This window comes from Phacochoerus africanus, chromosome 6 (assembly GCF_016906955.1).
Source record: "Phacochoerus africanus isolate WHEZ1 chromosome 6, ROS_Pafr_v1, whole genome shotgun sequence".
NCBI lineage: Eukaryota > Metazoa > Chordata > Mammalia > Artiodactyla > Suidae > Phacochoerus > Phacochoerus africanus.
Window position 1 is genome coordinate 37,653,992 of NC_062549.1, and position 27,333 is coordinate 37,681,324.

General features: G+C 37.2%; 1 protein-coding gene and 1 long non-coding RNA gene across 11 annotated transcripts in view; one reads left to right on the top strand and one right to left on the bottom strand.

The window, feature by feature from the left end:
* Positions 1-11,624, bottom strand: part of VPS13B (vacuolar protein sorting 13 homolog B) — a 717,975-nt gene extending 706,351 nt beyond the window's left edge. For 4 of the 10 annotated variants that reach the window (XM_047783535.1, XM_047783536.1, XM_047783532.1 and 1 more), the window contains exons 1-3: positions 11,286-11,616; positions 10,748-10,926; positions 730-873 (exon numbers count right to left, since the gene is read on the bottom strand). In XM_047783535.1, coding sequence (XP_047639491.1) covers positions 730-873; positions 10,748-10,894 — 291 coding nt within the window. In that variant the 5' untranslated portion in view covers positions 10,895-10,926; positions 11,286-11,616. Of the gene's footprint in view, positions 1-729; positions 874-10,747; positions 10,927-11,285 lie in introns of all 10 variants that reach the window. The other 6 variants (XR_007135425.1, XM_047783538.1, XR_007135424.1 and 3 more) reach the window with 5 other exon arrangements.
* A 26-nt stretch (positions 11,625-11,650) lies between these two features.
* The window catches only part of LOC125129147 (uncharacterized), a 30,194-nt gene continuing 14,511 nt past the window's right edge, over positions 11,651-27,333 (top strand). The window contains exon 1 of the long non-coding RNA XR_007135426.1: positions 11,651-11,716. This is a non-coding gene — a long non-coding RNA (uncharacterized LOC125129147). The remainder of the gene's footprint in view (positions 11,717-27,333) is intronic.

Below are 27,333 nucleotides of genomic sequence, written 5' to 3' on the forward strand. Positions count from 1 at the left end.
TATATAACCTTAATTAATTTCGCAGAGACTGAAATTTAAAATTACTCATAAATTCACTTGGTTTTAGAAAGCCTTCCTTATATCTGAAAATTAAATATGGTCTAATGTAATAAAAATGAAAGAGACACTACTTTCATACAAGATGAAAGTGGGAAAATTCATCACAGATCTATTTGCTTCCTAAGTTGAAAATTTTTTGGTATAAACTCCTTAAAATAAGTATTACATCTTAACAAAAAATAGTAAAAAGCAATGTGAGATGGGTCAGAAAAAAAAAATCATTTTCTGATGACAAAACTTTAAAGACAATAAAATTTGGTATCGAGGTAAATTGAATGTATTTTCATTTTCTCAGAAAATAACTTGAGAAAATTGCATCTCATTTAGAAAAGTCATGTAAATAAAAATCAAACAGGTCCTTTGCAAAAATTCAAAAACTTTTACCTAAAATTGGATACAATCAGGCTCCATTTCTAGTAGATATAGGTAATAAGCAAATACATAATCACTAGTAAGGCTCTGATCAGAATAAGTAAAATCAGTATGAAAATAACCTTTAGGATGTTTTATCCAAATCTAAGAAAACCCTTTTGCAATTAATTAGGTTAATGTAATAGCTGTGCAAAAAAATTTATGCAAGTTAACATATCCTCAATGTTAAAGAAATATCAAATATTAATAACCATTAAAATTGGTTAACATAAACAAGTAGGTTCAATAATTTCTTACCTGTATTCCATCTTTAAGTTTCAAAATGCATTCCATTGTATTGATGGTAATTACCACTGGTTCTGAACCCAGTTTTGTCCATGGTACATGGATCCTCAGTTCATGAATATGTCCACTTAAAAACGTGAATGGTAATTTCAACTCCTTAAAACACAAAATATTAAATAAAATTTGTTAAGGACTTAATTTTTTTTCTTCTAACATCCAAATTACTTTCTGAAATGAGAAATAAAATTTCCAATACAAAGCTATTTTGGGAATTACTAGTCATCAAAAAGTAGCATCAAATAACTTGTAAAGCTAGTTACTGATAAACCATAAAAACTTATTGTGCAAGTTATATTTAATATGGTACTTAGCCTGATGAGGCCCCTGTTTCTTATTTTGTTAAATGAAAATAATAGCAATACTTGGTATATGATTTAGGCTCATATATGGTAATGACAGTAGTAGACAGCAATAGTAATTGAGATAATGGAATGGTATATGGTTTAAAATCTCCACCTAAAAATATGTACTCAAAATGTATTTTAAACCAACAGAATAGGGTTTTAAGGCAAGTTGAAAGGGGGTACCAAATTAAAGTTAGAATGATCTGACAAAATAAAAACTGATCAACTATGAAAAAAAACTTACTAAATAAGCATAATTAAAGATTGCACCTGGATATTATTTGGTAATAAATTTTAAATGTTTTGACTGGTTTCCATTATTATTTTTTTAAAGGGTTAGAAATGAAAACACAAACGTCACCACAATCACTTGATACTAAATTTTGTCACCATCAGATAAAATTTGTTACAAATCAACAGAAGAAAAAACTGTATTTGGACTATACTTCAATCACATTTTTACAATAACTACAACTGGACTTGTGAAAGTTAAGATAAATATTAAGCTATTCATTCATCCAAGAATTGTCCACCTACTCGGTTTAGCAGCATCGTAGCAATATAGCTAAATGTATACAGTACATCAAAGTGGTTAGGACCAAAAATTTTGGAGCCAGCCCACAAAGATTTAATCCTACCTCTGCTACTTACTAGTACAACGATAAAAGACAACTTGTATTAATGAATCTATGCCTCGGTTTCTTTATCTATAAAACTGAGTAAAAGCAGTGTCTTTGAGGATTAAAATGAATGAATTTATATCAAGTGCTTAGGATACTGTCTTACTTGAAGAGCAATCAATATAAAGATACTACTATCAGCCTCTTTTATGTCTTCACAGGTTTTTTTTTAAAGACAGAATACTAAAAATCTATTTCCACTATTCTAATAGAAAGTCACAATTTTTATACAGTTCTCATTAGTTCATTAATTTTAAAGATGTATCATTTCTTCAAGCATTAATCAACAAGATAAATTTTATCTTGATCAGTGTCTATAATGAAGGCAATGTTTACTGAGCACTTACCATGTACCATGCACTGTTTTAAGCACTTAACTTACATGCAATTATTTAATCACTTTAAGTACTCCAAGAAGTAAATACATTATAACCACTTTACAGATGAAAAATCTGAGGCATGGAAAGGTCAAGTTAACTTTTAAAATGACTCATCTAGACCATGACTCGAAACTGAAAAATATGATGCCAGAGCCCTTGTTCTTTAGTGACTCTATTCTTCTACTATGAACACTGAATACATTTCCATTGGTTATATATCCTTTCGGGTAATGATCCAATGAAATTTCCACCTCTACCCCTGACTTGTGTAACAATGACACATTAGTGAAATAACTACCAAGACTGCAGTCTATGGACACAAACCGTATTTTCTTAAGGAGAAGTTTAAAGACAACTGAATCAAACTAAACATCTTGGTATCATCAATCATTTGAATGACTAACCAAACACTAACAGAAAAAAAAAGCCTTTTCTCACACCCTCTTCAGCACTTATACACGGAATCTAAAATATGGCACAAATAATCCTATCCACAAAACAGATCACAGACATAGGGAGCAGACTTGTGGTTGCCAGCGGGGAGGAGGAAGAAGTGGGATGGACTGGGAGTTTGGGGCTGATAGATGCAAACTATTACATTTAGAATGGATAATGAGGTCCTACTGTACAGCACAGGGAACTATATCCGATCTCTTTGGGTAGAACATGATGGACAATAGTATGAGAAAAAGAATGTATCTAAATGGATGACTGGGTCACTATGCCATACAGCAGAAATTGACCCAACACTGAAAATCAACTATACTCCAATTAAAAAAATTTTTTAGCATTCTTTTAAAAAAAACTAACAAGGAGTTCCCACTGTGATAGAGTGGTTTAAGAATCCAACTGTAGTAGCTCAAGTCCCTGCAGAGGCACAGGTTCAATCCTCCGCCCCTTGCAGCGGGTTAAAGGATCCAGCATTGGCATAACTGCAGCACTGATCATAGCTGCAGCTCAGATTCAATCCCTAGCCCAGAAACTTCCATATGCCACAGGTGAAGCCATTTAAAAAAAAAAAAAAAACAAGGACCACAATACCAAAAAAAGGCAGGAGAAGAATAGGGCATATGCAGTTAAATAATTTTAAGATTATTCAGGAAATGGTAAGAATGCTAATTTAAAGTAGATTCTAATAAGTCAAATACTCACTTTGTAATCTTTAGGGAAATAAATGAAATTTTTTAAAGAGTGTAATTTAAAAGACTGTAAAGCAAGAAGAATTACTAGAGTGAAATGGGGACACAGTTCAGAATGATTTTTAAAATATATTCAAAAATAAGATATCAATACTGAATCTATATGAACTTAACAGTGTAACTTCATGATATATAAAGCCAAGGTTGACACAACTATAAAAGGGAAGTAGATAAATCCACAAGCACAGCTGGAGATGTTAACCATTAACATGAATCTCTTAGTAATGGACAGAATAAGCAGATAATGAAAATCCATTTGGATTTACAAGATCTGAAGAAACTTTTGGTTTTTTTTTTTTTTTGGTCTTTTTAGGGTCACACCCATGGCACATGGAGGTTCCCAGGTTAGGGGTCAAATCACCTCTGCAGCTGCCAGCCACAGCCACAGCCACAGCAACACCAGATCTGAGCCACCAGATCTGAGGTTCCCAGGTTAGGGGTCAAATCACCTCTGCAGCTGCCAGCCTACACCACAGCCACAGCAACACCAGATCTGAGCCACGTCTGCAAACTACACCATAGCTCACAGCAACGCCGGATCCTTAACCCACTGAGAGAGGCCAGGGATGGAACCTGTGTCCTCATGAATGCTAGTCAGATTCGTTTCTGCTGAGCCATGACAAGAACTCCAAGATCTAAAGAGCTCTAATAAACAATTTGAAACAACCGACATTTATGGAACAATAAAGCAACAGCAGCAGGATAAACATTTTTCACCAATTATACATGGAACATTTATAAAAAGAGACCACATGAAATCATGAAGTATAATGGATCGAAATCATATAGAGAATGTACTGACTACAATGAAATTAAACTAGAAATCAACAACAGAAAGATAATAAACCATTCCCTAAATGTCTGGAAATTAAGCAACACACCTCTAAATAACCCACGGATTAAAGAAGAAATCAAAGCGGAATTTAAAATTTTTTGAATAATAATGAAAAGACAACATATAAAATTCTGGGTGATAAAGCTAAATAGATGGCTAAAGAGAAATTTATAGTATCCAATGCATATATTTGAATAGAAAAATTTGAAGAAAATCAATAAACTAAGATTCCACCTAAGGAATCTAAAGGAAGCAAGAGCAAATCAAATCTAAATAAAGAGGAAGGAAATGATTTTTTAAAATAATAATAAGAGCAAAAATACATGACAAAGCAGAAATACAATTAAAAAATTCAAAAGTTGTTTCTTTGCAAATATTAACAAAGCCCTAGCAACACTGATGAAAATACAAATTACTAGTATCAGCAATGAAAAGAGGATATCATAACAGTTCCTAGGAGTTCCCTTTGTGGCACAGCAGAAACAAATCTGACTAGGAACCATGAGGTCGTGGGTTCGATCCCTGGCCTCACTCAGTGGGTTAAGGATCTGGTGTTGCCTTGAGCTGTGGTATAGGTTGCAGAGGCAGCTCAGATCTGGCATTGCTGTGGCTCTGGAGTGGCCCAGCAGCAACAGCTCTGATTAGACCCCTAGCCTGGGAACCTCCATATGCCTCAAGTGCAGCCCTAAAAGGACAAAAGACAAATAAATAAATAAATAAGTTCCTATACGTTAAGACAATTTTAAAATGAAAAACAAAGCCCAAATTTATGGCTTTAAATATGACAATCTAAACAGAGGCAAAAAAACTATTTCAGTAAGAAGCAGACAGTAAATATTTCAGGCTTTTACGAGCCATGCAGACTCTGTTCCAGCTACTTAACTCTGTCACTTTAGTTTGCAAAAGCAGCCACAGACAACATGTAAATAGATGAGAATAGCTAAGCTCTGATAAAATTTTATTTGCAAAATTAGGCCCAATTTTGAATGAATGCTGATCCTTGATTTTGAGGAAATGGAGAAATTCCTTGAAAAATACTAACCAAAACTAGCAAAAGAAGAAAAATCTTAATAGTCCTATATCTGCTTAAATGAGGAATTTCAAACTTTCCAACTAGTAAACTCCAGACCCATATGGCTTCATGATTAATTTTTCCTAACATTTAAAAAATAAAGGAAAAAAGTTGGAGATTTCACATTTCCTGATATCAAAACTTACTATATAGTTATAGTAATCAAAACAATGTGATACTGGAGTTCCTGTCATGGCGCAGCAGAAACAAATCCGACTAGAAACCATGAGGTTGTGGGTTTGATCCCTGGCCTCACTCAGCGGGTTAAGGATCCAGCATTGCCGTGAGCTGTGGTGTAGGTTGCAGACATGGCTTGGATCCTGCGTTGCTATGGCTGTGATGCAGGCCAGTGGTTACAGCTTTGATTAGACCCCTAGCCTGAGAACCTCCATATGCTGCAGGTGCAGCCCTGAAAAAGACAAAAAAGAAAAGAGAAAAACAATGTGATACTAACATAAAGACAGACATATAGACCAATTCAATTGTACTGAGGGAGCAGAAATAAACATACCTACGGCCAACTGATTTTTAAGAAAGATGCCAAGATCATTCAATAGGGAAGGAATAGTCTTCAGCAAACAGTGTTGGGAAAAATGAATAACCACACGCAGAAAACAAATGAAGTTGGTGCGAATGCCATTCTTTCTTTTCAATGGCTGAGTAATATTCCATTGTGTATATGTACCACATCTTCTCTATCCACTCATCTGTCAACAGACATTTAGGTTGTTTCCATGTCTTGGCTATTGTATATAGTGCTGCAATGAACATTTGCAGCAAAATGGATGGACCTAGAAATTATCATGCTAAGTGAAGTCAGTCAGACAGTGATACACCAACATCAAATGCTATCACTTACATGTGGAATCTAAAAAAAGGACACAATGAACCTCTTTGCAGAACAGATACTGACTCACAGACTTTGAAAAACTTAAGGTTTCCAAATTAGACAGGTTGGGGGGATGAGGGTATGGGATGGAAATACCGTAAAATTTGGTTGTGATTATTGTTGTACACCTATAAATGTAATAAAAATTCATTAAGTAATTTAAAAAAATGAAGTTGGATCTTTATACCATGAATAAAAAATTAACTCAAAAGGGATCAAAGATGTACATGTGAGCATTAATTCTATAAAACTCTTAGAAGAAAACAAAGCTTCATGACACTGGATTTGGCAATGATTTCCTGAATATAACATCAGAAGACCAAGCATCTAAAGAAAAAATTCCAAGTTGGACTTGATCAAAATTTAAGACTTTGTTTCTTCAAAAGACACTATGAACAGAGTCAAAAGGCAACCTACAATGGGAGAAGGTACTTGCAAATCATCTCTGATATGGGAATGATATCCACAATATATAAACAATTCCTATAACTCTACAACAACAATAAAAACAGTTTTAAAATGGCAAAGGACTTGAACAGACATTTCTCCAAAGAAGACATACAAATAGCTAACAGCACATGGAAAAATGGTCAACATCTCCAACATTAGGGAAAGGCAAGGTAAAACCACAATGAGATAAATTTCACACTGATTAGGATGTCTAAAATCCAAAAACAAGTGTTGGTGAGGACATGGAACAACTGGAACCCTTGTGCACTGCTGGTAGGAAAGCAAAATGGTGTAGCTACGTAGAAAACAGTATGTCAATTCCTAAAAGCAATCAACAGAATTACCATACAATCTCGTAATTCCATGTTAGGGTGTATACGCAAAAAAAAAAACTGAAAGCAGGACCTCAGAGATTTGTTCACAACAGCATTGTTTGCGATAACTAAAAGGCGGAAGCAACCCAAATGTACACTGACAGATGAATGTATGAACAAAATGTGGTATATACGCACAATGGAAAACTGTTCAGTCTTTAAAAGAAATTCTGACACATGCTACGACACAAATGAACCTTGAATACACCGTGCTAAATGAAATAAGCTAGTCACAAAAGGATAATAACTGTGTATTTCCCCTTATGAGGTATCAGAGTAGGCAAATTCATTTAGATAGAAGGTAGAAAGATGGTTGCCAGGAGCTGAGGAGTTATTGCCTACTAGATACAGAGGTTCAGTCTGTGAATCTGAAAAAGTTCAGGAGATGGGTGGTGGTGATGGTTGCACAACAGTGTAAACAGATCAATGACACAGATCTGTATAATCAAAAATGGTAAAAAAAAAAAAAAAAAAGGGAGTTCCTGTTGTGGTTCAGCAGATTAAGAACCCAACATAGAGTCTGTGCAGATGCAGGCTTGATACCTGGCCTCACTCAATAGGTTAAGGACCCAGCATTGCCACAGATACAGCTCCAGTCTGGCCTTGCTGTGGCTGTGGTGTAGGCCATCAGACGCAACTGATTCGACCCCTACCCCAGGAACTTCCATATAAGGCAGGTGCAGCCATAAAAAGAAAAGAAAAAAAAAAAGGTTAAAATGGTAAATTTTATGTTATGTATATTTTACCCCCCTCAAAAAAAACCTAAAAATTCCAATCTTACTCAAACTCTTCCAGGAATTATGAAAAGAGAAAATACTTCAAGTAATTTAAAGAGGCCAAGGTCAACCTATCTATGATAATCAAACCCTGATAAGGACATGATAAAAAAAAATCACAGGCCAGTATCATTCATAAACGTAGGTGGAAAAAAAAACTAAACAAAAAGTTAACAAATAGAATCCAACCATACATAAAAAAAAGAAGAGATAAGAAGTGAGGTCTATTTCAGGGATGCAAACTCCCATCTGAAAATTCAATTCAATTCACCATGTTAACAAAAGACAACATTAACTCATTAAATGTAATACTTGGTAAAATTCAACATCCATTCATGGTTTTAAAAACTTGTTAGAAAATCAGGAATAGAAGAGAATACCCTTAACCCAATAAAAAGTATTTACAGCTAACAACAAACATACTTAATGGTAAAATATTGACTGTCCCACTGAAGCTGGGAACAAAAAAAGAATGTCTATTTTCAAGATCTCTACTTCACAGTGCAGCAATTTACTTAAAAAAAAAAAAAAGTTTAAGCCCTGGAAAGAAAACTGTCATTATTTACGGATGACATGACTGTGTACATAGACAACCCAAAAGAATCCACCAAGAAGTTACTAGTCAAATCAGAAATGACCACCAAAAAAGTCAATATACTAAAATCAGCTGTTCAAATTACCAATGGCATTTTTCACAGAACTAGAACAAAAGTCTTTTTTTAACTTGTATGGAAACACAAAAGACCCTGAATAGCCAAAGTAATACTGAGAAAGAAACACGGAGCTGGAGAAATCAAGCTTCCTGACTTCAAACTATACTAGAAAGCTATAGTCATTAAAACAGTATGGTACTAGCACAAAAGCCAGAAAGATCAATGGAATAGGATAGAAAGCCCAGAAATATACCCACGCACCCATGGTCAAGTAACTCATGATAAAGGAGGCAAGAATATACAATGGAAAAAAGACAGTCTCTTCAATAAGTGGTTCTGGGGAAAACTGGAGAGCTACAAATGCAAAAGGATGAAATTAGAATACTCTCTAACACCATACACTAAAATAAACTCAAAATCAATTAAAGACCTAAACATAAGGCCAGATACTATAAAACTCTTAGAGGAAAACACAGGCAGACACTTGCTGATGATATAAATCTCAGTAATATCTTGTTGGGTCAACCTCCTAGAATGATAAATAAAAACAAAAATAAATAAATGGGACCTAATTCAACTTAAAAACTTTTGCACAGCAAAGGAAATCATAAACAAAACAAAAAGACAACCCACAGAATGGGAGAGACTCTTTGCAAACAAAGCAAGCAACAAGGGATTAATCTTTAAAATACACAAACGACTCATGCAGCTCAGTATCAAAAAAAAAAAAAAAAATCCAATCCAAAAATGGGCAGGAGATCTAAACAGACATTTCTCCAAAGACATACAAGCAGCCAAACAGCGCATGAAAAAATGCTCAACATTTGTTAATTACTAGAGAAATGAAAATCAAAACTACAATGAGATAGCACCTCACTCCAAAACTATAATGAGAATAGCCATGATAAAAAAAGTATACAAACAATAAATGCTGGAGAAAGTGTGGAGAAAAGGGAATGTAAATTGGTACAACCACTCGGAAAACAATGTGGCAGGATCCACTAAAGCTAAATAAATGCCTACCTACCTCCCAGGTATGAAGCTAAGGGAAATCAATACCTATGTCCAATACAAGAATGTTCATAAGAGTTCTCCTTGTAATAGCCAAAAGTAGAAACAACCCAAATGCACACCAACAGGAAAATAAATAAGTAAATTACAGCTCTTTATGCAATGGAATACCACAAGAATACACTGTGGTTCATGCAAAAACCGGGGTTAATCTTACCCATAATGTGGAATAAATGAATTCAGACACAAATGATTCCCATTTATTTAATGTCCAAGAACAGGCTGAAGAAGCTTATGTTGACAGAGAATAGCAGTCACCTGTTTTAGGGGTGGGGTTACTAATTACAACAAGGCACAGGAGGTCCTTTTGGGGTGCGGAAAATATTTTATTTCTTGATCTGGATAGTGGTAACAAAGGTGTACATGCATATGCAAAAAACTGAGCCGTATACTTAGGATTTGTGCTCATTAAAAAAACAATGAAAATATAAAGACAATCAACCTTGGAAAGAAGAAAGGTAAGGAACCAAGAATACTATTTCTCAGTGTTAACACTAAGATTATTCAATAACAGAGAAACCAGTGGAATATAAGTTATCCATAACATCACCATCAGATTATCTTCCCTTATCTCCTAAACAACAGATAGTCTCTGAGTCTTCTAGGTTTCCAGGGATAATTTCTGTATCCTCAAGCCTGACAGTTCTCTGGCATATATTAATAATAAATGTACTAAATGAATTAACAAGTATGTGAATTTTGAAGTTACAGTTTATTTGCATCAGACCATTCTCACGTTAAAAAAATAAACTAAAAGTGGTTAAGAAGTTTTCAACTATGCTGGCATTCTCAATCTGTGTCTATCAAATATTCTGAGGATGCCATGGGTAATAATATTTTTCCTACTAAAAGAACTTTCCTCAAGATCTGATCTTGCTGTTTTTCAGACCCTTCCATTTCCCAAAAAGGAAAAAGAGTATTTTCCAGCATCATACAGAATCCTGGCAATGAAAATTAGCATATTTGGTAATGCTTGAGAACTGAGTAAACAGGGTGAAAAATTCTGACAAGAACAATGAAACTGTTTTCCTATATGTCGAGGCAACTTGTGGGATTATGATTCTAACAATCCATCACTAGCAACAAACCATTAAAAAAACTTTTTTTCTATAAAGGAATGTCTCTAGTTTCAAGGTAGCCCGCAGAAAAACTAAGTTTTTAGAGCATAAAGTCAAAGTGCAGGAAAGAACAGATGGCTTCAAAACAAGCTGAAAATGCTTCCAATCAATGACAGCTACGCTGCTTACCTGCTCCAGCACATCCAATTTTAACTCGAGCTTGCTGAGAACCACGTCTCCACCCCATAGTGAAAGCTGTAGATCTGACGGCTTTAAGTTCTTGATGTAGCGATTCACATAGCTCATTAAAATTGGAGTCACATATGACTCTAACATCCTTTAAGGTACAGAGTCGTCAAAGTCAGAAGCTGAGGGGAGTAAAGACAGAAACATTAGAGGTAATTGAGTTGGTACTGCAGCAAAGAAAAAAGCATTTCTCAAGACGAGCTGAAGAGGCCGAAAAGCAACAGTCCGCACCAAAGCGGCCGCTGCCTCCTCCAAGAAGTAGAGAATACTCAGGTGGATTCTGCTCCAGGCGCTTTTTCCTTACAACTCCCTCAACTCGCCTGGCAAAAAGAGTGGGGAAGAAAAGGTGGTGACCTAAAGAAAGCGGGTCCCCAGGAGTAGGAGAATGAAGTGAAGCAGGCTCGCCGTTGGCCGCCGCACCCCTTAACCAGCCCAGCCGCTTCACTGAGGCCCTCGTCTCCCGGAACCCAGCCGGACCTACCACCATGAAACCAGAGCCAGAAGCTGGCCGGCTTTGGCCTCCCGTCGTATTACACCCCTGACACTCTCGCCAACAATTACCGTCGCGTCTCCTCCACCTCCCGGTACCTGGCACCCGCCTCCAGCGGCGGCGCAGCTCCCTTAGGGCGCCACTTCCGGGTGTGCCCCACAGAATGTTCGAAACAAGCTGTCCCTCCACTTCCACCACTCGATTCCGCAGCGGGAACGGAGTTCTCAGGATCGAGAAGCCAGTCAGTGGGTCTTTAGGAAAAGACTCTTGCTCTCCGCCAGGCCGCGTCTCGACTCCGACCCCGCTAGAGGTTAGGACAAAGCTCTAGGAAGTGCGCCGGGGAGGTGGGCGGAACGGTAAAGTGGAGACACCGGAGATCCGGAAGTGGCGCTTGGGGAAGAGAGTGGCCGCTGGTGGTGGAGGTAGGGTTTGGGTGAGGAGGCACGCAGGGCCATGGGTCTGATGAAGAGGAAGAAAGTGGGTGCTAGCGTTTAAAGCCCTGAAAAACAAGTGTTTCTCTTAGGAAACGGGAAGCCTGGGAAGAACTTGGGTTTAGAGGGCCAGGCAGTAGCGATGAGGTTGCCGGTAGGAGTAGGGTGGGGGAGCGCAAGTTGAGATCCAGGCTTCATTGGCTGAGGAGAGGAGAAATTGAAGGGATGTGTGGTGTAGGGGAATGCGTTTTTACCAAACGGGTAGCCAGGCTCTCGCGTTCTTTTACTTTGGCGAAGGAGTGGTTAACTATGCTTAAATGTTCCCCTGCGGGACGGGGAAGGAATGGTTAAAGACAAGACGGTGGAAGTCCATTGGATTGCAGTCATATGTGGAACTTAAAAAAAAGCGGTGGGAATAGCAGAAGGAAGGAGAAAATGAGACTCTTAGAAACAGCATGAAAAAGAGCTGATAGGGAGTGAATTGAGAGATTTTAAAAGTCAGTGTTGGGTTTTATTAGGATGAAATGAATGTATAAAATGTTTTTTCTTCTAGTACCTTGCAAGGTAACAAAGGAACTCAAACACCTACATCAGAAAAATATACACTGGGCTTAAAGGAATAGCATAGGACATTCTATTTTTTTTTTTTTTTTCCCATTTTTGGTCGCCCCGCAGCATATGGACCTCCCCGGCCGGGAATCAGATTTGAGCCTCAGTTGCGACCCAAGCTGCAGCTGCAGGAACTCCTGATTCTTAACCCACTTGTGCCCTGCCTGGGATTGAACCTACGTCTTAGCGCTTCCCCTTTCACCATAGCGGGAGCTCCATGCTGCGTAATTTTTGACCAGTATTTCCTATTTTGAGTAATCTCCAAAGAAGACGCCTACCACTGCATTTTGAAAATAAACTTCACATATAAAGTTATTAAAATATCCACCTTTGTTGCATTTAATTGAAAACACTTCATAAGTAAATTCATAAAACTACTGCAATTCAAGTTGTGATCTCTTTAAAGAGTTTTAGAAACTGCGATAGGAAGGAGGCCTAGATCTATTTTGTTAATGAAAATAAGGACCTAAGTTTCAAAAAGAAAGACGAGTAGGGGGTTGGAGAAAGAGGAAGTTAGGAAGGGGGAAAAAAAAAAGCAGCAGTATCTAATGGCTAATTGAGAGCAACTGTCCTCTCACAGAAAGCTGTGATGAATAACCCAAGTAATTTGGGTCTTATTAAAGCAACAAAGTAAATTATCCAAATTAATTTCATAGGTATCTGCCTCACCTGAAAAGTGAACAGGTTGAAGCCAGGACTCAGAAGCTTCAGTATTAATGGTTCCACTTATTGTATGGAAGCCCTAGGTAGTCTAGAGTAGGAACTCCAAACCTTGTTATTTTTCTAGGGGAAAAAAGAAAAAAGGGGGGGCCTAGTCTTATTTGGGTGGCAATCTAATAAATAAGACCAATGTATTGAGATAAATTAGCCAGATATTTAAAATAGATTTATTACTCTATCGTATAAACAAAACAATAACCAATCATGAAATACTAAATATTTTTTGTTCTATAATGCCATTTTTCTCTTGGAACCAATAACAGCAACAAAAAAATTGCCAAATTCCTGCCTTGGAAAAGTTATTTGGTTTTGGGTTTTTTAAACTTTTGTTTGGTTTTAAGAATCATTAAGTAGTTTTCAGCCTGTGTTCTGCTGTGCCTTGTTCTGTGAGCAGTCAAGATTAATTTTTCACTAATGTGTTTCATTGCTCATATTTTTAATGTCAAATAAGCAGTCCTTCCCAAATCTTCTACTATTACTTGTAGGAGATATTTTTCAAAAAAAAAATATTTTTTAAATTTCAAGAAGCCCTTGAGACAGGTTGCTTATATAGGCAATAATTTTCCAGAATCAGGTGGGTTTTTTTGTTTGTTTGTTTGTTTGTTTGTTTTGCTTTTCTTAAATGAACTTTTTTTAGAGCGGTTGTAGGTTCACGGAAAAATTGAGCTGAAAGTTGAGTTCCCTCTGTCTCCAACATACAACCTTCTCCACTATTGACATTCCCCACCACAGTGACATTTATTATAATCGATGAGCCTACATTGACACATTTTTATCACCCAATGTCCATAGTTTACATTAGGGTTCACTCAGGTTGTATATTCTATGGATTCTGCCCCAAATATCTCCCATGCCTATTCAACCCTCCCTCTCCCCAAACTCTGGCAACCACTGAGTTTTCTACTGTCTCCATAGTTTTGCCTTTTCCAGAGTGTCATATAGTAGGAATCAGAAGTCTGTATGTAGCCTTTTGACACTGGCTTCTTTCAGTTACTAACATGCATTTAACTTTCCTTCATGTCTTTTCATGGCTTAATGACTTTTTTTAGCACTGAATATAATATTCCATTGTATGGATATACCATATAAGAGCTTTTTTTTTTTTTTGTCTTTTGTCCTTTTAGGGCCGCACCCATGGCATATGGAGGTTCCCAGGCTAGGGGTCTAATCAGAGCTGTAGCCACTGGCCTATGCCAGTGACACAGTACCATGGGATCCGAGCCATATCTGCGCCCTATACCACAGCTCATGGCAACGCCAGATCCTTAACCCACTGAGCAAGGCCAGGGATCGAACCTGCAACGTCATGGTTCCTAGTTGGATTTGTTAACCGCTGAGCCACGACAGGAAATCCTATTTAAGAACATCTTGATTGGAGTTCCCATTGTGGTACAGTGGGTTAAGAATCCAACTGCAGGAGTTCCCGTCGTGGCGTAGTGGTTAACGAATCCGACTAGGAACCATGAGGTTGCGGGTTCGGTCCCTGCCCTTGCTCAGTGGGTTAACGATCCGGCGTTGCCGTGAGCTGTGGTGTAGGTTGCAGACGCGGCTCGGATCCCGCGTTGCTGTGGCTCTGGCGTAGGCCGGTGGCTACAGCTCCAATTCAACCCCCAGCCTGGGAACCTCCATATGCCGTGGGAGCGGCCCAAGAAATAGCAACAACAACAACAACAAAAAGACAAAAGACAAAAGACAAAAAAAAAAAAAAAGAATCCAACTGCAGCAGCCTGGGTTGCTGTGGAGGCTTGGGTTCAATCCCAGGCACTGGGTGGTAGGTTAAATGAGTCAGTGTTGCTGCAGCTGCAGCTCACACTCAGTCCCTGGCCCAGGAATTTCCATGTGATACTGAAGCAGCTATTAAAATATATATATATATATATATAGGTTGCTTCTAAGTTTGGGTAATTATGCATAAAGCTGCTTTAAATATCCGTGTACAACTTTTTGTGTGAACACAGATTTTCAGCCCCTCTGGGTAAATGCTAATAAGCACAAGTTTTGGATTGTATGGTGGTAAGAGTATGTTCAGTATTTTGTGTTTTGGGGGGGGTTGTATTTTTAAGGCCACACCCACAGCATATGGAGGTTCCCTGGCTAGGGGTCCAATCGGAGCTAGAGCTGCTGGCCTACACCACAGCTCAGGGCAACACCAGATCCTTAACCCACTGAGCAAGGCCAGGGATCGAACCCACAACCTCATGGTTCCTAGTTGGATTCATTTCCACTGCGCCATGAAGGGAACTCCCATATGTTCAGTTTTGTAAGAAACTGCCAAACTGTCTTCCAGTGTTCCATTTTCCATTCCCACCAGTAATGAATGGAGAGTTCCTGCTACTCCATATTCTTACCAGCATTTTCCATTGTTAGTTGTCCAGTTTTTGACCATTCTAACAGATGTGTACTAGTATCTCCTTGTTTTAATTTGCAATTCCCTAATGGCATTTGATGTTGAACATCTTTTCATATGCTTACTTGCCATGTATATATCTTCTTTGGCAAAAGGTCTATTCACATGTTTTGCCCATTTTTTAATTGGCTTGTTCATTTTCTTATTGAGCGTGAGGAGTTCTTTGTACTGAAGAAAACTCTTTTATCAGATGTATGGTTTCTGCATAAAAAAAAAAAAATGTCTTATCAGATGTGTGTTTTGCAATTATTTTCTTCTAGTTTGTGGTCTGCTCATTCTCTTGAGATTTTGTAGAGCAGAAGTTTTAATGAAGCCCAGCTTATCCATTTTGTATTATATATGATTCAGGTGTGCAGCATTATAATTCAACATCTGTATATACCACAAAGTGATCACCCCAAGTCTAGTTACCACCCATCACTATACAGTAGACTCTCTTCACCAATTTCTTTACCCCAACCCCCTTTCCCCTCTGGTAACCACTAATCTGTTCTCTGTCTCTATGCATTTGTTTTTGTTTTATTAGTTTGTTTTAGATGTGAGTTAAATCATTCAGTATTCATCCATCTCCATCTGACTCATTCACTTAGAATTATACCTTCAAGGCCCATCCATGTTGTTGCAAACAGCAGGATGTCATTCTTTTTTATGGCTGAGTAGTATTCCATTGTATGTGTCCCTTGTCTTCATTCATTTATCAATGGACACTTAGGTTTATCAGTTATATTTTTCAACAGATCATGTCCTTTGCGTTGTATCTAAAGAATCTTCACCATAACCAAATCATCTAAGTTTTATCTTCTAAAAGTTTTATAGTTTTATGTTTTACATTTAAACCTATAATCCATTTTAGTTAATGTTGGTGAAGGGTATAAGGTCTGTGTCTAGATTTCACTTTGTTACATGTGGATGTCCAGTTGCTCCAGCACCATTTGTTGAAGAGATTACCTTTGCTTTTTTATATTCTTTGTTCCTTTGATCAGTTGACTATATTTATTTGTTTCTGTTTTTATTCTTTCAGTTCTGTTAATTTTTGCCTCACATAGTTTGAAGCTCTATTGTTAGGTGTATCCACATTAAGATATGTTGTTTTCTTAGACAACTGATTCCTTTATTGTTATGTAATGCCCCCCCCTATTTTATAGCCACAACTGTGACATATGGAAGGTCCCAGGATAGGGGTCCAGTTGGAGCTGCAGCTATTGGCCTATGCCAGAGCTTGTGGCAACTCCAGATCCTTAACCCACTGAGCAAGGCCAGGGATTGAACCACATCTTCATGGATACTAGCTGGGTTCTTAACCCTCTGAGCCACAATGGGAACTCCCTGTAATGCCCTTTTTTTTAATCACTGATAACTTTCCTCACTTTGAAGTCTACTTTGTCTGAAATCAATTTAACTACTCATGCTTTCTTTTGATTAGTGTTTGCATGGTGTATTTTTTCCAACCCATATACTTTATTGTTTTTAAGTTCTTATAATGATTTTTATTTTTTCCATCATAGCTGATTTACAGTGTTCTGTCAGTTTTCTACTGTACAGCAAGCTGACCCAGTCACACATATATGTATACATTCTTTTTTCTCACATTATCATGCTCCATCAGTGACTAGACATAGTTCCCAGTGCTATACAGCAGGATCTCATTGCTTATTCATTTCAAAGGCAATAGTTTGCATCTATTAACCTCAAATTCCCAATCCATCCCACTCCCTACCCCTCCCCCTCGGCAACCACAAGTCTGTTCTCCAAGTCCATGATTTTCTTTTCTGTGGAAAGGTTCATTTGTGCCATATATTAGCTTCCAGACATGTGCTATCATATGGTATTTGTCTTTCTCTTTCTGGCTTACTTCACTCAGGATGAGAGTCTCTAGTTCTATCCATGTTGCTGCAAATGGCATTATTTTGTTCTTTTTAATGGCTGAGTAGTATTCCATTGTGTATATATACCACTTCTTAATCCGTTCATCTGTTGATAGACATTTGGGTTGTTTCCATGTCTTGGCTATTGTAAATAGTGCTGCAGTGAACATGCAGGTGCATGTGTCTTTTTCAAGGAAAGTTTTGTCTGGATATATGCCCAAGAGTGGGACTCCTGGGTCATATGGTAGTTCTATACATAGTTTTCTAAGGTACCTCCATACTGTTTTCCATAGTGGTTGTACCAATTTACATTCCCACCAACAGTGCAGGAGGATTCCCTTTTCTCCATACCCTCCCCAACCATTTACTTTAATCTAGATGTGTCTTCATATTTAAAATGGTTTTCTTGTAGACAACATATGGTTGGATCTTGTTTTTTGATTCATTCTAGAGGAGCCTGGAGTTGGATATTCTCATCCTCCATGTGGAAGGTTGGAGGGAATTGAAGTTGTATATTTCCCTTCCCCAGCTAGGACAGGCTCTGATAAAACCCCAAAAGGTTAGGTTCTGATAAAATAGTTTCTCCTGAAGGCAGACTTTGTTAATAAAAACAAAATTCTGGAGTTCCCGTCGTGGCGCAGTGGTTAACGAATCCGACTAGGAACCATGAGGTTGCGGGTTCGGTCCCTGCCCTTGCTCAGTGGGTTAACGATCCGGTGTTGCAGTGAGCTGTGGTGTAGGTTGCAGACGCGGCTCGGATCCCGAGTTGCTGCGGCTCTGGCGTAGGCCGGTGGCTACAGCTTGGATTCAACCCCTAGCCTGGGAACCTCCATATGCCGCGGGAGCGGCCCAAGAAATAGCAACAACAACAACAACAACAACAACAAAGAAGACAAAAAGACAAAAAAACAAAAAACAAAAACAAAATTCTCTGGTGTATTTTTAATGGCTCTTTTTTCTCTCCCCTCCCAGAAATACAAGGGAATTTTCCTCTGATATTCACTGTGAGGACCTGATAGAGCTCCTGGAAGTAAAACTCACAAAAATGTGGGGCACTCACTGTGACTGGGTCCCCATAGAGTTTTTAACTCTCAGATTTGTACACACGGAGCCTTCAAAAATTCATCAACTGCAATTTAAGTTTTCCTATCCTGACGCTGTTTCCATAGGAGATTTCTGCTCATGTTTTTTCTGCTGTGCTAAGTTATGATTCTCTGTATTCACCTGTCTCTCCAATTTGGGGAGTGGCGGTTTACCCTGTGATCTCACTTCTCTGATGGATCTAATAAGAGCTAGTGGTATTTCAGATTGTTCAGCTTTTTACTTATTTAGCATGGCAACTTCTAAGCTACTTACATACTGGACCGAAAACTTAAAGTCTCAAGTGAAGTCTTTAAATATGTCAGTGGCGTTTAAAATATTGAAAAAGGTAGAGAAATGTTCTTTTATAATTTATTTTTCTATTGTGTATAGTATAAGATCTTCAAATACAGGGGCTTATCTCCCTAGCACCTTGCATATTGTGTGGTACTTAATAGGTTGTGGGAGTGATTGGCTTTAACAATTACTCAATAAATCTGCTTTTCTTTTCCTCCTGTGCACATGGCTCAGTTATTATTCAGGCTCCCTTACAGTCAGGTGTTGCCATTAACTAAGTTCTGACCACCTGAATGTGGATGGAAGCGATGTAAGTACACGCCTGGCTCATAAAAGCCTTTCACATAACAGTTGCTCTTCATCACCAAGCTAGATAAATAGGATGCAACAGAGGACTCCCAGGTCCAAGGAGACGTCAAGAACAAAAAAAATAGCACACTGCATTTGTGAATTGTTGCCTAGTGGAACACAAACTGCTGATTAGTAACATTCATTAGAATTTTGCATGATTGAGAAATAAACTGTTTATGTTGTAAGATATTGGAGTTTATTATAGCAGGAAGTGTTATTTTAAGTAACACATAGAAAATAGACATGAGCTGAACTTTATTCAACTTTGTTACCTAGGAACATTAAATGTATAACCTTATTTATTCATGAAATTATCATTTTCCAATTAAATTTTAAAATATACTTACATTTACCTAGACAATCACTGAGTCATTGAATATTCTTTACCTGTTAAACCTCGTTCCTTTTTTCACAAAAATATGGCAAGATGAGGAAGCTCAGACATGGAAAGGTGAAGTGAACTACCTATGGTCACAGCCAATCCACCCAATTCTTATGACTTCATATCTCTATTTCTCCCCTTTTAAGAAGGAAAAAAAGAAAAGAAAAACATTATTTACTGTAATAATGGAACAACAAAGGAAGTTTTTACTGGGTTTAGAGTGAAGAGCTGCACAAAACACATCTGACCATCTTCTGAAAGAGTTAACAGCATGGAGATTTTTAATGTTGCCTGAGTTAACTATAAACAAGTGCTGAGTCACACAGGTATTACCTCACTATGAAAGCTGGACACATTACAGATGATAAGTCCATGTGATGGAGGATGATGGAAAATAATGTGAGAAAAAGAATGTATACATGTATGTGTGACTGGGTCACTTTGCTGTACAGTACAAAATTGACAGAACACCATAAACCAACTATAATGGAAAAAATTTAAAAATCATAAAAAAATTTTAAATGAAATAAAACAGCAAGGGGAAGTTCATGTTGTGGCTCACCAGAAATTAATCCAACTGGTATCCATGAAGATGTGGGCTCGATTCGTGGCCTCACTCAGTGGGTTAAGAATCCAGTGTTGGGAGTTCCCGTCATGGCTCAGTGGTTAATGAACCCAGCTGGCATCCATGAGGACACGGGTTCAATCCCTGGCCTCCCTCAGTGAGTTGGGGATCCAGCATTGCCATAGGCTGTGGTGTAGGTCGCAGATGCAGCTTGGATCCTGCATTGCTGTGTCTGTGGTGTAGGCCAGTGGCTAGAGCTCTGATTTGACCCCTGGCCTGGGAACCTCCATATGCCATGGGTGCGGCCCTAAAAAGACAAAAAAAAAAAAGAATCTAGTGTTGGGAGTTCCCATTGTGGCACAGTGGAAACAAATCCGACTAGTATCCATGAGAATTTGGGTTTGATTCCTGGCCTCGTTCAGTGGGTTAAGGATCCGGCGTTGCTGTGAGCTGTAGTGTAGGTTGCAGATGCTGCTCAGATCTGGCGTTTCTGTGGATGTGGCTGTGGTGTAGTCCGGCAGCTTCAGCTCCAATTCAACCCCTAGCCTGGGAACTTCCATATGCTGCAGAGGGAGCCTAAAAAGCAAAAAATATATAAAAATAAAACAGCATGGGAGTTCCCACTGTGGTGTAATAGGATCTCTGCAGTGCCAGCACACAGAGATCCCCAGGTTCGATCCCCGGCCTGGCACAGTGGGATGATCCAGCATTGCTGCAGCTGTGGCATAGGTTACAACTGCAGCTCAGATCTAATCCCTAGCCCAGGAACTCCATATGCCACTGGACAGCCAAAAAAGAAAAAAAAAAAAATACAGCATGACTTGCTATTTCATACCTATCAGACTGACATTTTTACTGTCTGATGTCAGTTTTATGGAATAACTGGAACTAGTGCACTGTTTGTGAAAAGTCCAAAGCAAAGAGGAATTTAGCAATATCCCACAAAGTTGAAAACACATTTATTCTAGCTCTTCCATTTGTAAGAAAATCTTGCATATGTGGACGAGGAGACATGTTTAACAGTGTTTTGTAACATTATTTTTAGTAGTAAAACAGTGTAAACAATTGAAATATCAACAGGAAAAAATGGGGTACATTTATAAAGTGAAATAGTATGCAGTAATGAAAATGAATGAGTTAGAACTCTGACTTTCAAATGTTTTACCTACAGTTAAAAATAATAGTTTATATTATGACTCAATTTATGTAGAGAGAAAGAAAGAGAACTTTCAAAAAACTATACTTAAACTGAGTACATGTGGTGCATTCTATTTTCTCTGTAATTCTATTTTTTTCTAAATAGTTCAAGACCTATTAAATTGATGTGAGCTACTAATGGTTTACAATTCAGTCCACAAAAAAAACACTGAACACAGTTATACATTTATAAACATTATTATCAAATTAATAAATCTGAAAAATATAACATTGAGAAAAAACAGAATAAGTACAGCATGTAATATGTAATATGCATACACAGATACATATATATGGCAGTCCAAGAAATACATGGCTATATATTGTGCTAGCTACATACCCATTTAGAAATAGTGTTAAATATTTTCATGACAAAGAAAAACATCAAATTCAGGATAGTAATTACCTCTGAGGAAGAAGAGACAGAAGAATAAAACAGGGGAAGGGAATACAGAGCACTTTAAATGTAGCTTTAATTTTTTTAATAATGCAGAATATCAGTATTAGAGTTAGGCGGTAGGAACATAGGTGTTTTATGTTTTCATATATGTACAAAATACTTGAGAATAAAAGATGAATTAGACCAACATTTCTCAACTTTATATCACGCCTTCCCAAAAAATCACAAGTCCCACTTTTTCCAAGAAATTATTTATAATTTGTAGACATTTGATTATCTCAATCATTTAGAGTAATTTTTTTGTCTTTTTTGTCTTTTAAGGCCCACACCTGTGGCATATGGTTCCCAGGCTAGGGGTCGAATCAGAGCTGGAGCCGCTGGCCTATGCCACAGCCACAGCAACGCCAGATCCAAGCCACATCTACGATCTACACCACAGCTCACAGCAATGCTGGATCCTTGACCCACTGAATGAGCCAGGAACCAACCTCATGCTTCCTAGTTGGATTCCTTTCCACCGTGCCAAGATGGGAATTCCCATTTACAGTAAATTTTAAAGAAACAAAAGTTTTAGTCATATTTAAAGGCTATCTTAAGGATATCCTATTTTACCATGCTAATTTATAGCGATAATAGGTGCAATGGGCTGAACCATGGCCCCACAAAATATATGACCACATCCTAACCTCAGAACCTGTGAAATATTACCTTGGTAATATGGTAAAAGATTGACTATTACCTTACATGGCAAAATAAGTGATTAAGAATTTGGAGAAGAGGAGCTTCTCCTGGATTTTACAGTGGGCCCTAAATCCAGAGACGTGTCCTTATAAGACAAAAGAAGATAACACAGACAGAAGGGGAGGAGGCAATGTGACCATGGAGTCTGGAGTGATGTAGCTATGAGTTGAGAAAAAAAAGATTCTTCCCCTACAGCCTCCAGAGGGAGTGCAGCCCTGCTAACACCTTGACTTTGAACTTCTGGCCTCTGAAACTACAAGAGAATAAATTGTGTTATTTTAGGCCCCCCAGTATGCAGTAATTTATAATAGCAACTACAGGAAACTAATACACAAGGTCAGATTGACAAGGTAGATAGTCTTCATATAATATAAAGATTAACCCTGTAGAAGGACACGAATTAAGATTCTTATCTTGGAGTTCTCCCTGTGGCACAATGGATTGGTGGTGTCTCTGCAGCACCAGGATGCAGGTTCAATACCCAGCCCAGCACAGTGGGTTAAAGGATCCAGTGTTGGCACAGCCGCAGCACGGGTCACAACTGTATCTCAGATCTGATCCCTGGGCCCAGGATCTCCATGTGCCACCGGGCAGACATTGCTGTATAGCAGAAATTGACAGAACACTGTAAATCAACTGTAATTTTTAAAAAATTAAATAAACACTAAGAGACACTTTAAAAAAAGATTCTTATCTTGAATGGCCAAAAGATTTATTCAAGACAGAAACCCAATGAAGACTCTTTTACAGAGAAAGTCTGGGTGGATAGCTCTCAGTGAAGTCAGGATTTTATGATAATTAAATAAATGAAACATTTATTTACCTGGGATGGACACAATATTTTATGAGGAAAACCTGTCGGAAAATATACTTAGTCTACTGATTTTCTAAGAAATCTGTATTCAGAAACCTGATAAAGAAGATGAGGGCTGAATACTCTTCTCTCTTAAGTCAGCAATATCAGAAACATCCTTAAAATATTTTTCAGCACAGATTCCTTGTTGATTGCACTGGTTTTAAAATACATCCACAAATTCTTTAATAGTACCCCTTTTAAAAGGTGGAGACTACTTCCCCTCCCTTTGAGTATGAGTTGTATTTAGTGACTCACTTTTAAGGCATACAAGGCGGCAGAAGCGAAGTTGATAATGTGATTTCTGATCTCTGATTACTTCACATTATCAACAAAACATACTCATAGATGAAGCCTGAGTTCATTAGCTACATCACACCCTAAATTTGTATTGAGACCATGATTAAATAAAACTCACATTTCTCCCACATGAACTATAGCCATGTGAAGAATTCCTTCTTTATCTATTTGCAGGCCTTTAATTCAATAAAGATGCTGCTAAGAAAATGAAAAGGCAAGGCACAAAGAGAAATATTTTTAAAACATATATCCAACAAAGGACTTTTATCGAGAGTACATTAAGAACTCCTATCCCTCAATCCCAGTAATAATGAAAAGCAAAAAGCAATTTAAAATGGGAAAAATATTTGAACATGCACTTTTCTAAAGAAGAAAAATGGATGGCAAATCAGCACATAAAAAGATACTTAGGAGGTCTTGTTGTGACTCAACAGGTTAAGAACCTGACATAGTGTCCATGAGGATGTGGGTTCAAACCCTGGCCTCACACAGTGGGTTAAGATCCAGTGTTAACCCACTGAGCAGGATGGCTGTGGTGTAGGCCAGCAACTGCAGCTCTGATTCAACCCCCAGCCCAGGAATTTCCATATGCAACAGGTATGGACATGAAAAAATAAAAATAAAAGATTGGCCATACTAAGTGTTGGTGAGGATATAGAGCACCAGGAACTCTCATATGCTGCCGACACGAATGCAAAATGATATGAGTTGACAACTCTCCAAACGGCCATGGCTTTTCATTGTTAGAAACAGTTTGGCAGTTTCTTAAAAAATTAAACATGCAACCTCTCCATTCTACTTCTAGGTAGTTACCGAAGAGAAATAAAAGAAAAAGTTGTACGAAAATCCTTAAGCAGGATCATTTGTAATATCTCAGATTATCTGTAAGAGTATTTATAATTGTAATGGATAAACAAGTTGTGATAAACACAATGGAATGCTACTCAGCAATAAATTAAGGAACTATTGATACCCACAACATGGGGAAAAATCAAAATAAGTATGCCAAGTGAAATAAACCAGACAGAAAGTGCAATATTGTATTATTCCATTAATATAAAATTATAGAAAATAAAAACCAGTTCAGTGGGTGCAGTCAGAGAGGACTATAGAGTTACACAAGACTCCAAAAGGGCACGTGGAAATTTCCGAAATGAAAACAATGAAAATGTTGGCTTTCTTAATTATGGTGATGAATTCACAGATTTATACATATTTTAGAATTGATCAAATTATTTTAAATATACGTAGTTTATTGTATATCAATTATATCTAAATAAGTCTGTTTTTAAAATATAAATGAGTTAGATCTACATATATTAGCCTAAAAAGAGTCCACAATGTCATAGCAGCATTATTCATAACAAAAAGTGGAAACAATCCATCTGTCCATCAACTGATAGATGAATAAATAAATTATGATCTATCCACACAATGGAGTATTATTTGGTGATAAAAGTTATGCTATTTAGCAACAAAAGAAGTTACTGATAAATGCAATGTGCATGCCTAGAGCTCAATGTATGCTCAGAAAAGACTTGAGTGGACCCTAAGCTTGCACCTCTAGCTGATCTTTAGGGTCTGCACAAGCAGGAAGTAAAAAGCTAAGTTAAATTAGGTGACCTATCCAAACATTGAATAGTCTCTGCTCAGAGCCAATTTGCAAAAATAAGGAGAGTGTGTTTTTTTCTTTTTGGTTCTAGGCACTTAGGGAAATTCCCGTAGGGTCACTGGCTGACCACTGAGATGATACAACAGAGACTCAGTAACCATACACAAATAATAATTACAGTCTTTGCAAAAAGAATATTGGAAAGTCACTAGACAAATTGATGACTGCAGTTCCCAATAAGTAACAACAGCAAACTCTGGGGAGAATCTGCTTTCCAGACTTGTAATATTCTAAAATTGTCAGTTTATTTTAAAAATATTGCAAGGTATACAAAGGAACAGTGAAGTATGGCCCATTCAAAGGGAAAAAATAACAAAAACAGTAACTGAGGAAGCCCGGGCATATAGTAAGAGACTTTAAGCTAATGACTTAAAAAGCTAAAGGAGGAGTTCCCGTCATGGCACAGTGGAAAAGAATCTGACTAGGAGCCATGAGGTTGCAGGTTCGATCCCTGGCCTCGCTCAGTGTGTCCCACGTTGCTGTGGCTGTGGCATAGGTGGCCAGCCACAGCTAACCTGGACCCCTAGCCTGGGAACCTCCATATGCCTTGGGTGCAGCCCTAAAAAACAAACAAACAAACAAAAAAGCTAAAGGAAACTATGAGTAAAGAACTAAAGAAAAGCAGGATAACTATATGTAAATAGAAATGTCAATAAAGATACAAATTATAAGAAGAACCTAAATAACTCTGGAGCTAAAAAGTACAATAGCTAAAAATGAAATACACTAGAGGGGTTCAAGAGTAGACTTGAACAGGCAGAATACAGATCAGCAAATTTGAAGATAGGACAAGTGAAATTTTCCATTTTGCAGACGAGAAAGAAAAAAGAATGGAAAAAAAATTAACAGAACCAAAGGGACTTATGGGACACCATTAAATATCTTATCATATTTGGGAGTCCAAGAAGAGAGAGAGAAAGGGAAAGAAAGAATATTTGAATAAACAATAACCAAAGATGGCCCCAATTTAATGCAATACATGAATCTATACATCTAAGAAGCTCAACAAACTATAAGTAGTATAAAGTCAAAGAGATTCACACCAGGACATAAAATGAAACTGTCAAAAACTGGCTGAGAGATTAAAGCAGTAAGAGAAAAGTGATGTGACATGTACAAGGGTTCCTTAAAAAGATTAACAGCCTAATTCTCATGAGAAACCATGGTATCAGAAGACAGCAGGATAACATATTTAAAATGGTCAAAGGGAAAAAAAAAACCTGTCAATCAAAACTTCTATATCTGGCAAAACTATTCTTCAAAAATGAAGGAGGAATTAAAACACTCTAGATAAGCAAAAGCCGGGGGAGTTCACTGCTAGTAAACTAGCCCTTTAAGAAATTCTAAAGGGACTCCTTCAGGGAAAGGAGAGGACAAAAGATAATAACTCAAGGCCATATGAAGAAAGAATACCAGTAGAGGTAACACATAGGTAAATGTAAAAGCTAGTACTATGATACTTTTAATCTGTAACTCTGCTTTTGTTTCTTATACAACTTAAAAGACAAATGCATAAAATAAATTCTAAATATATGTTAATGAGTAATAATGTATAAAGATAAAATTTGTGACAATACCAATATAAAATGAAGTGACAGAGTTGTACAGTAGCAGAGTTTTTATATGCAATTGAAGCTAAGTTGGTATAAATTCAAACAATATTGTTATAAACTTTAGATGTTAATTTGAAATTCCAAAGATAACTATTATAAAAATAACCAAATAATACACTGGAGGAAAAAGGGGGATTCAAAAGAGACAATAGAAAAAAATCAATTAAACACAAATGAAGATGGTATTTGAGGAAAAATTTATGTATTAAAAATGTATAAAACATCATGGAAACAAATAGCAAAATGACTAAAGTAAATCCATCTTTATCAATATTACCTTAAATATAAATAGATATATTATAACAAATTTATTACCTTAAATATAAATAGATATATTGTAACAAATTTTATAATTTGTTACAATAAAAGTAAATCTATTTTTATCAATATTACCTTAAATATAAATAGATATATTGTAACAAATTTTAAAAAGAAAAGCATGATCCAACCATATGCTGTCTACAAAAACTCACTTTAGATCCACAGACACAAATACAATGAACATTAAAAGGTGGAAAAGGATATTACATGTAAATGGTAACTATAAACGAGCTTG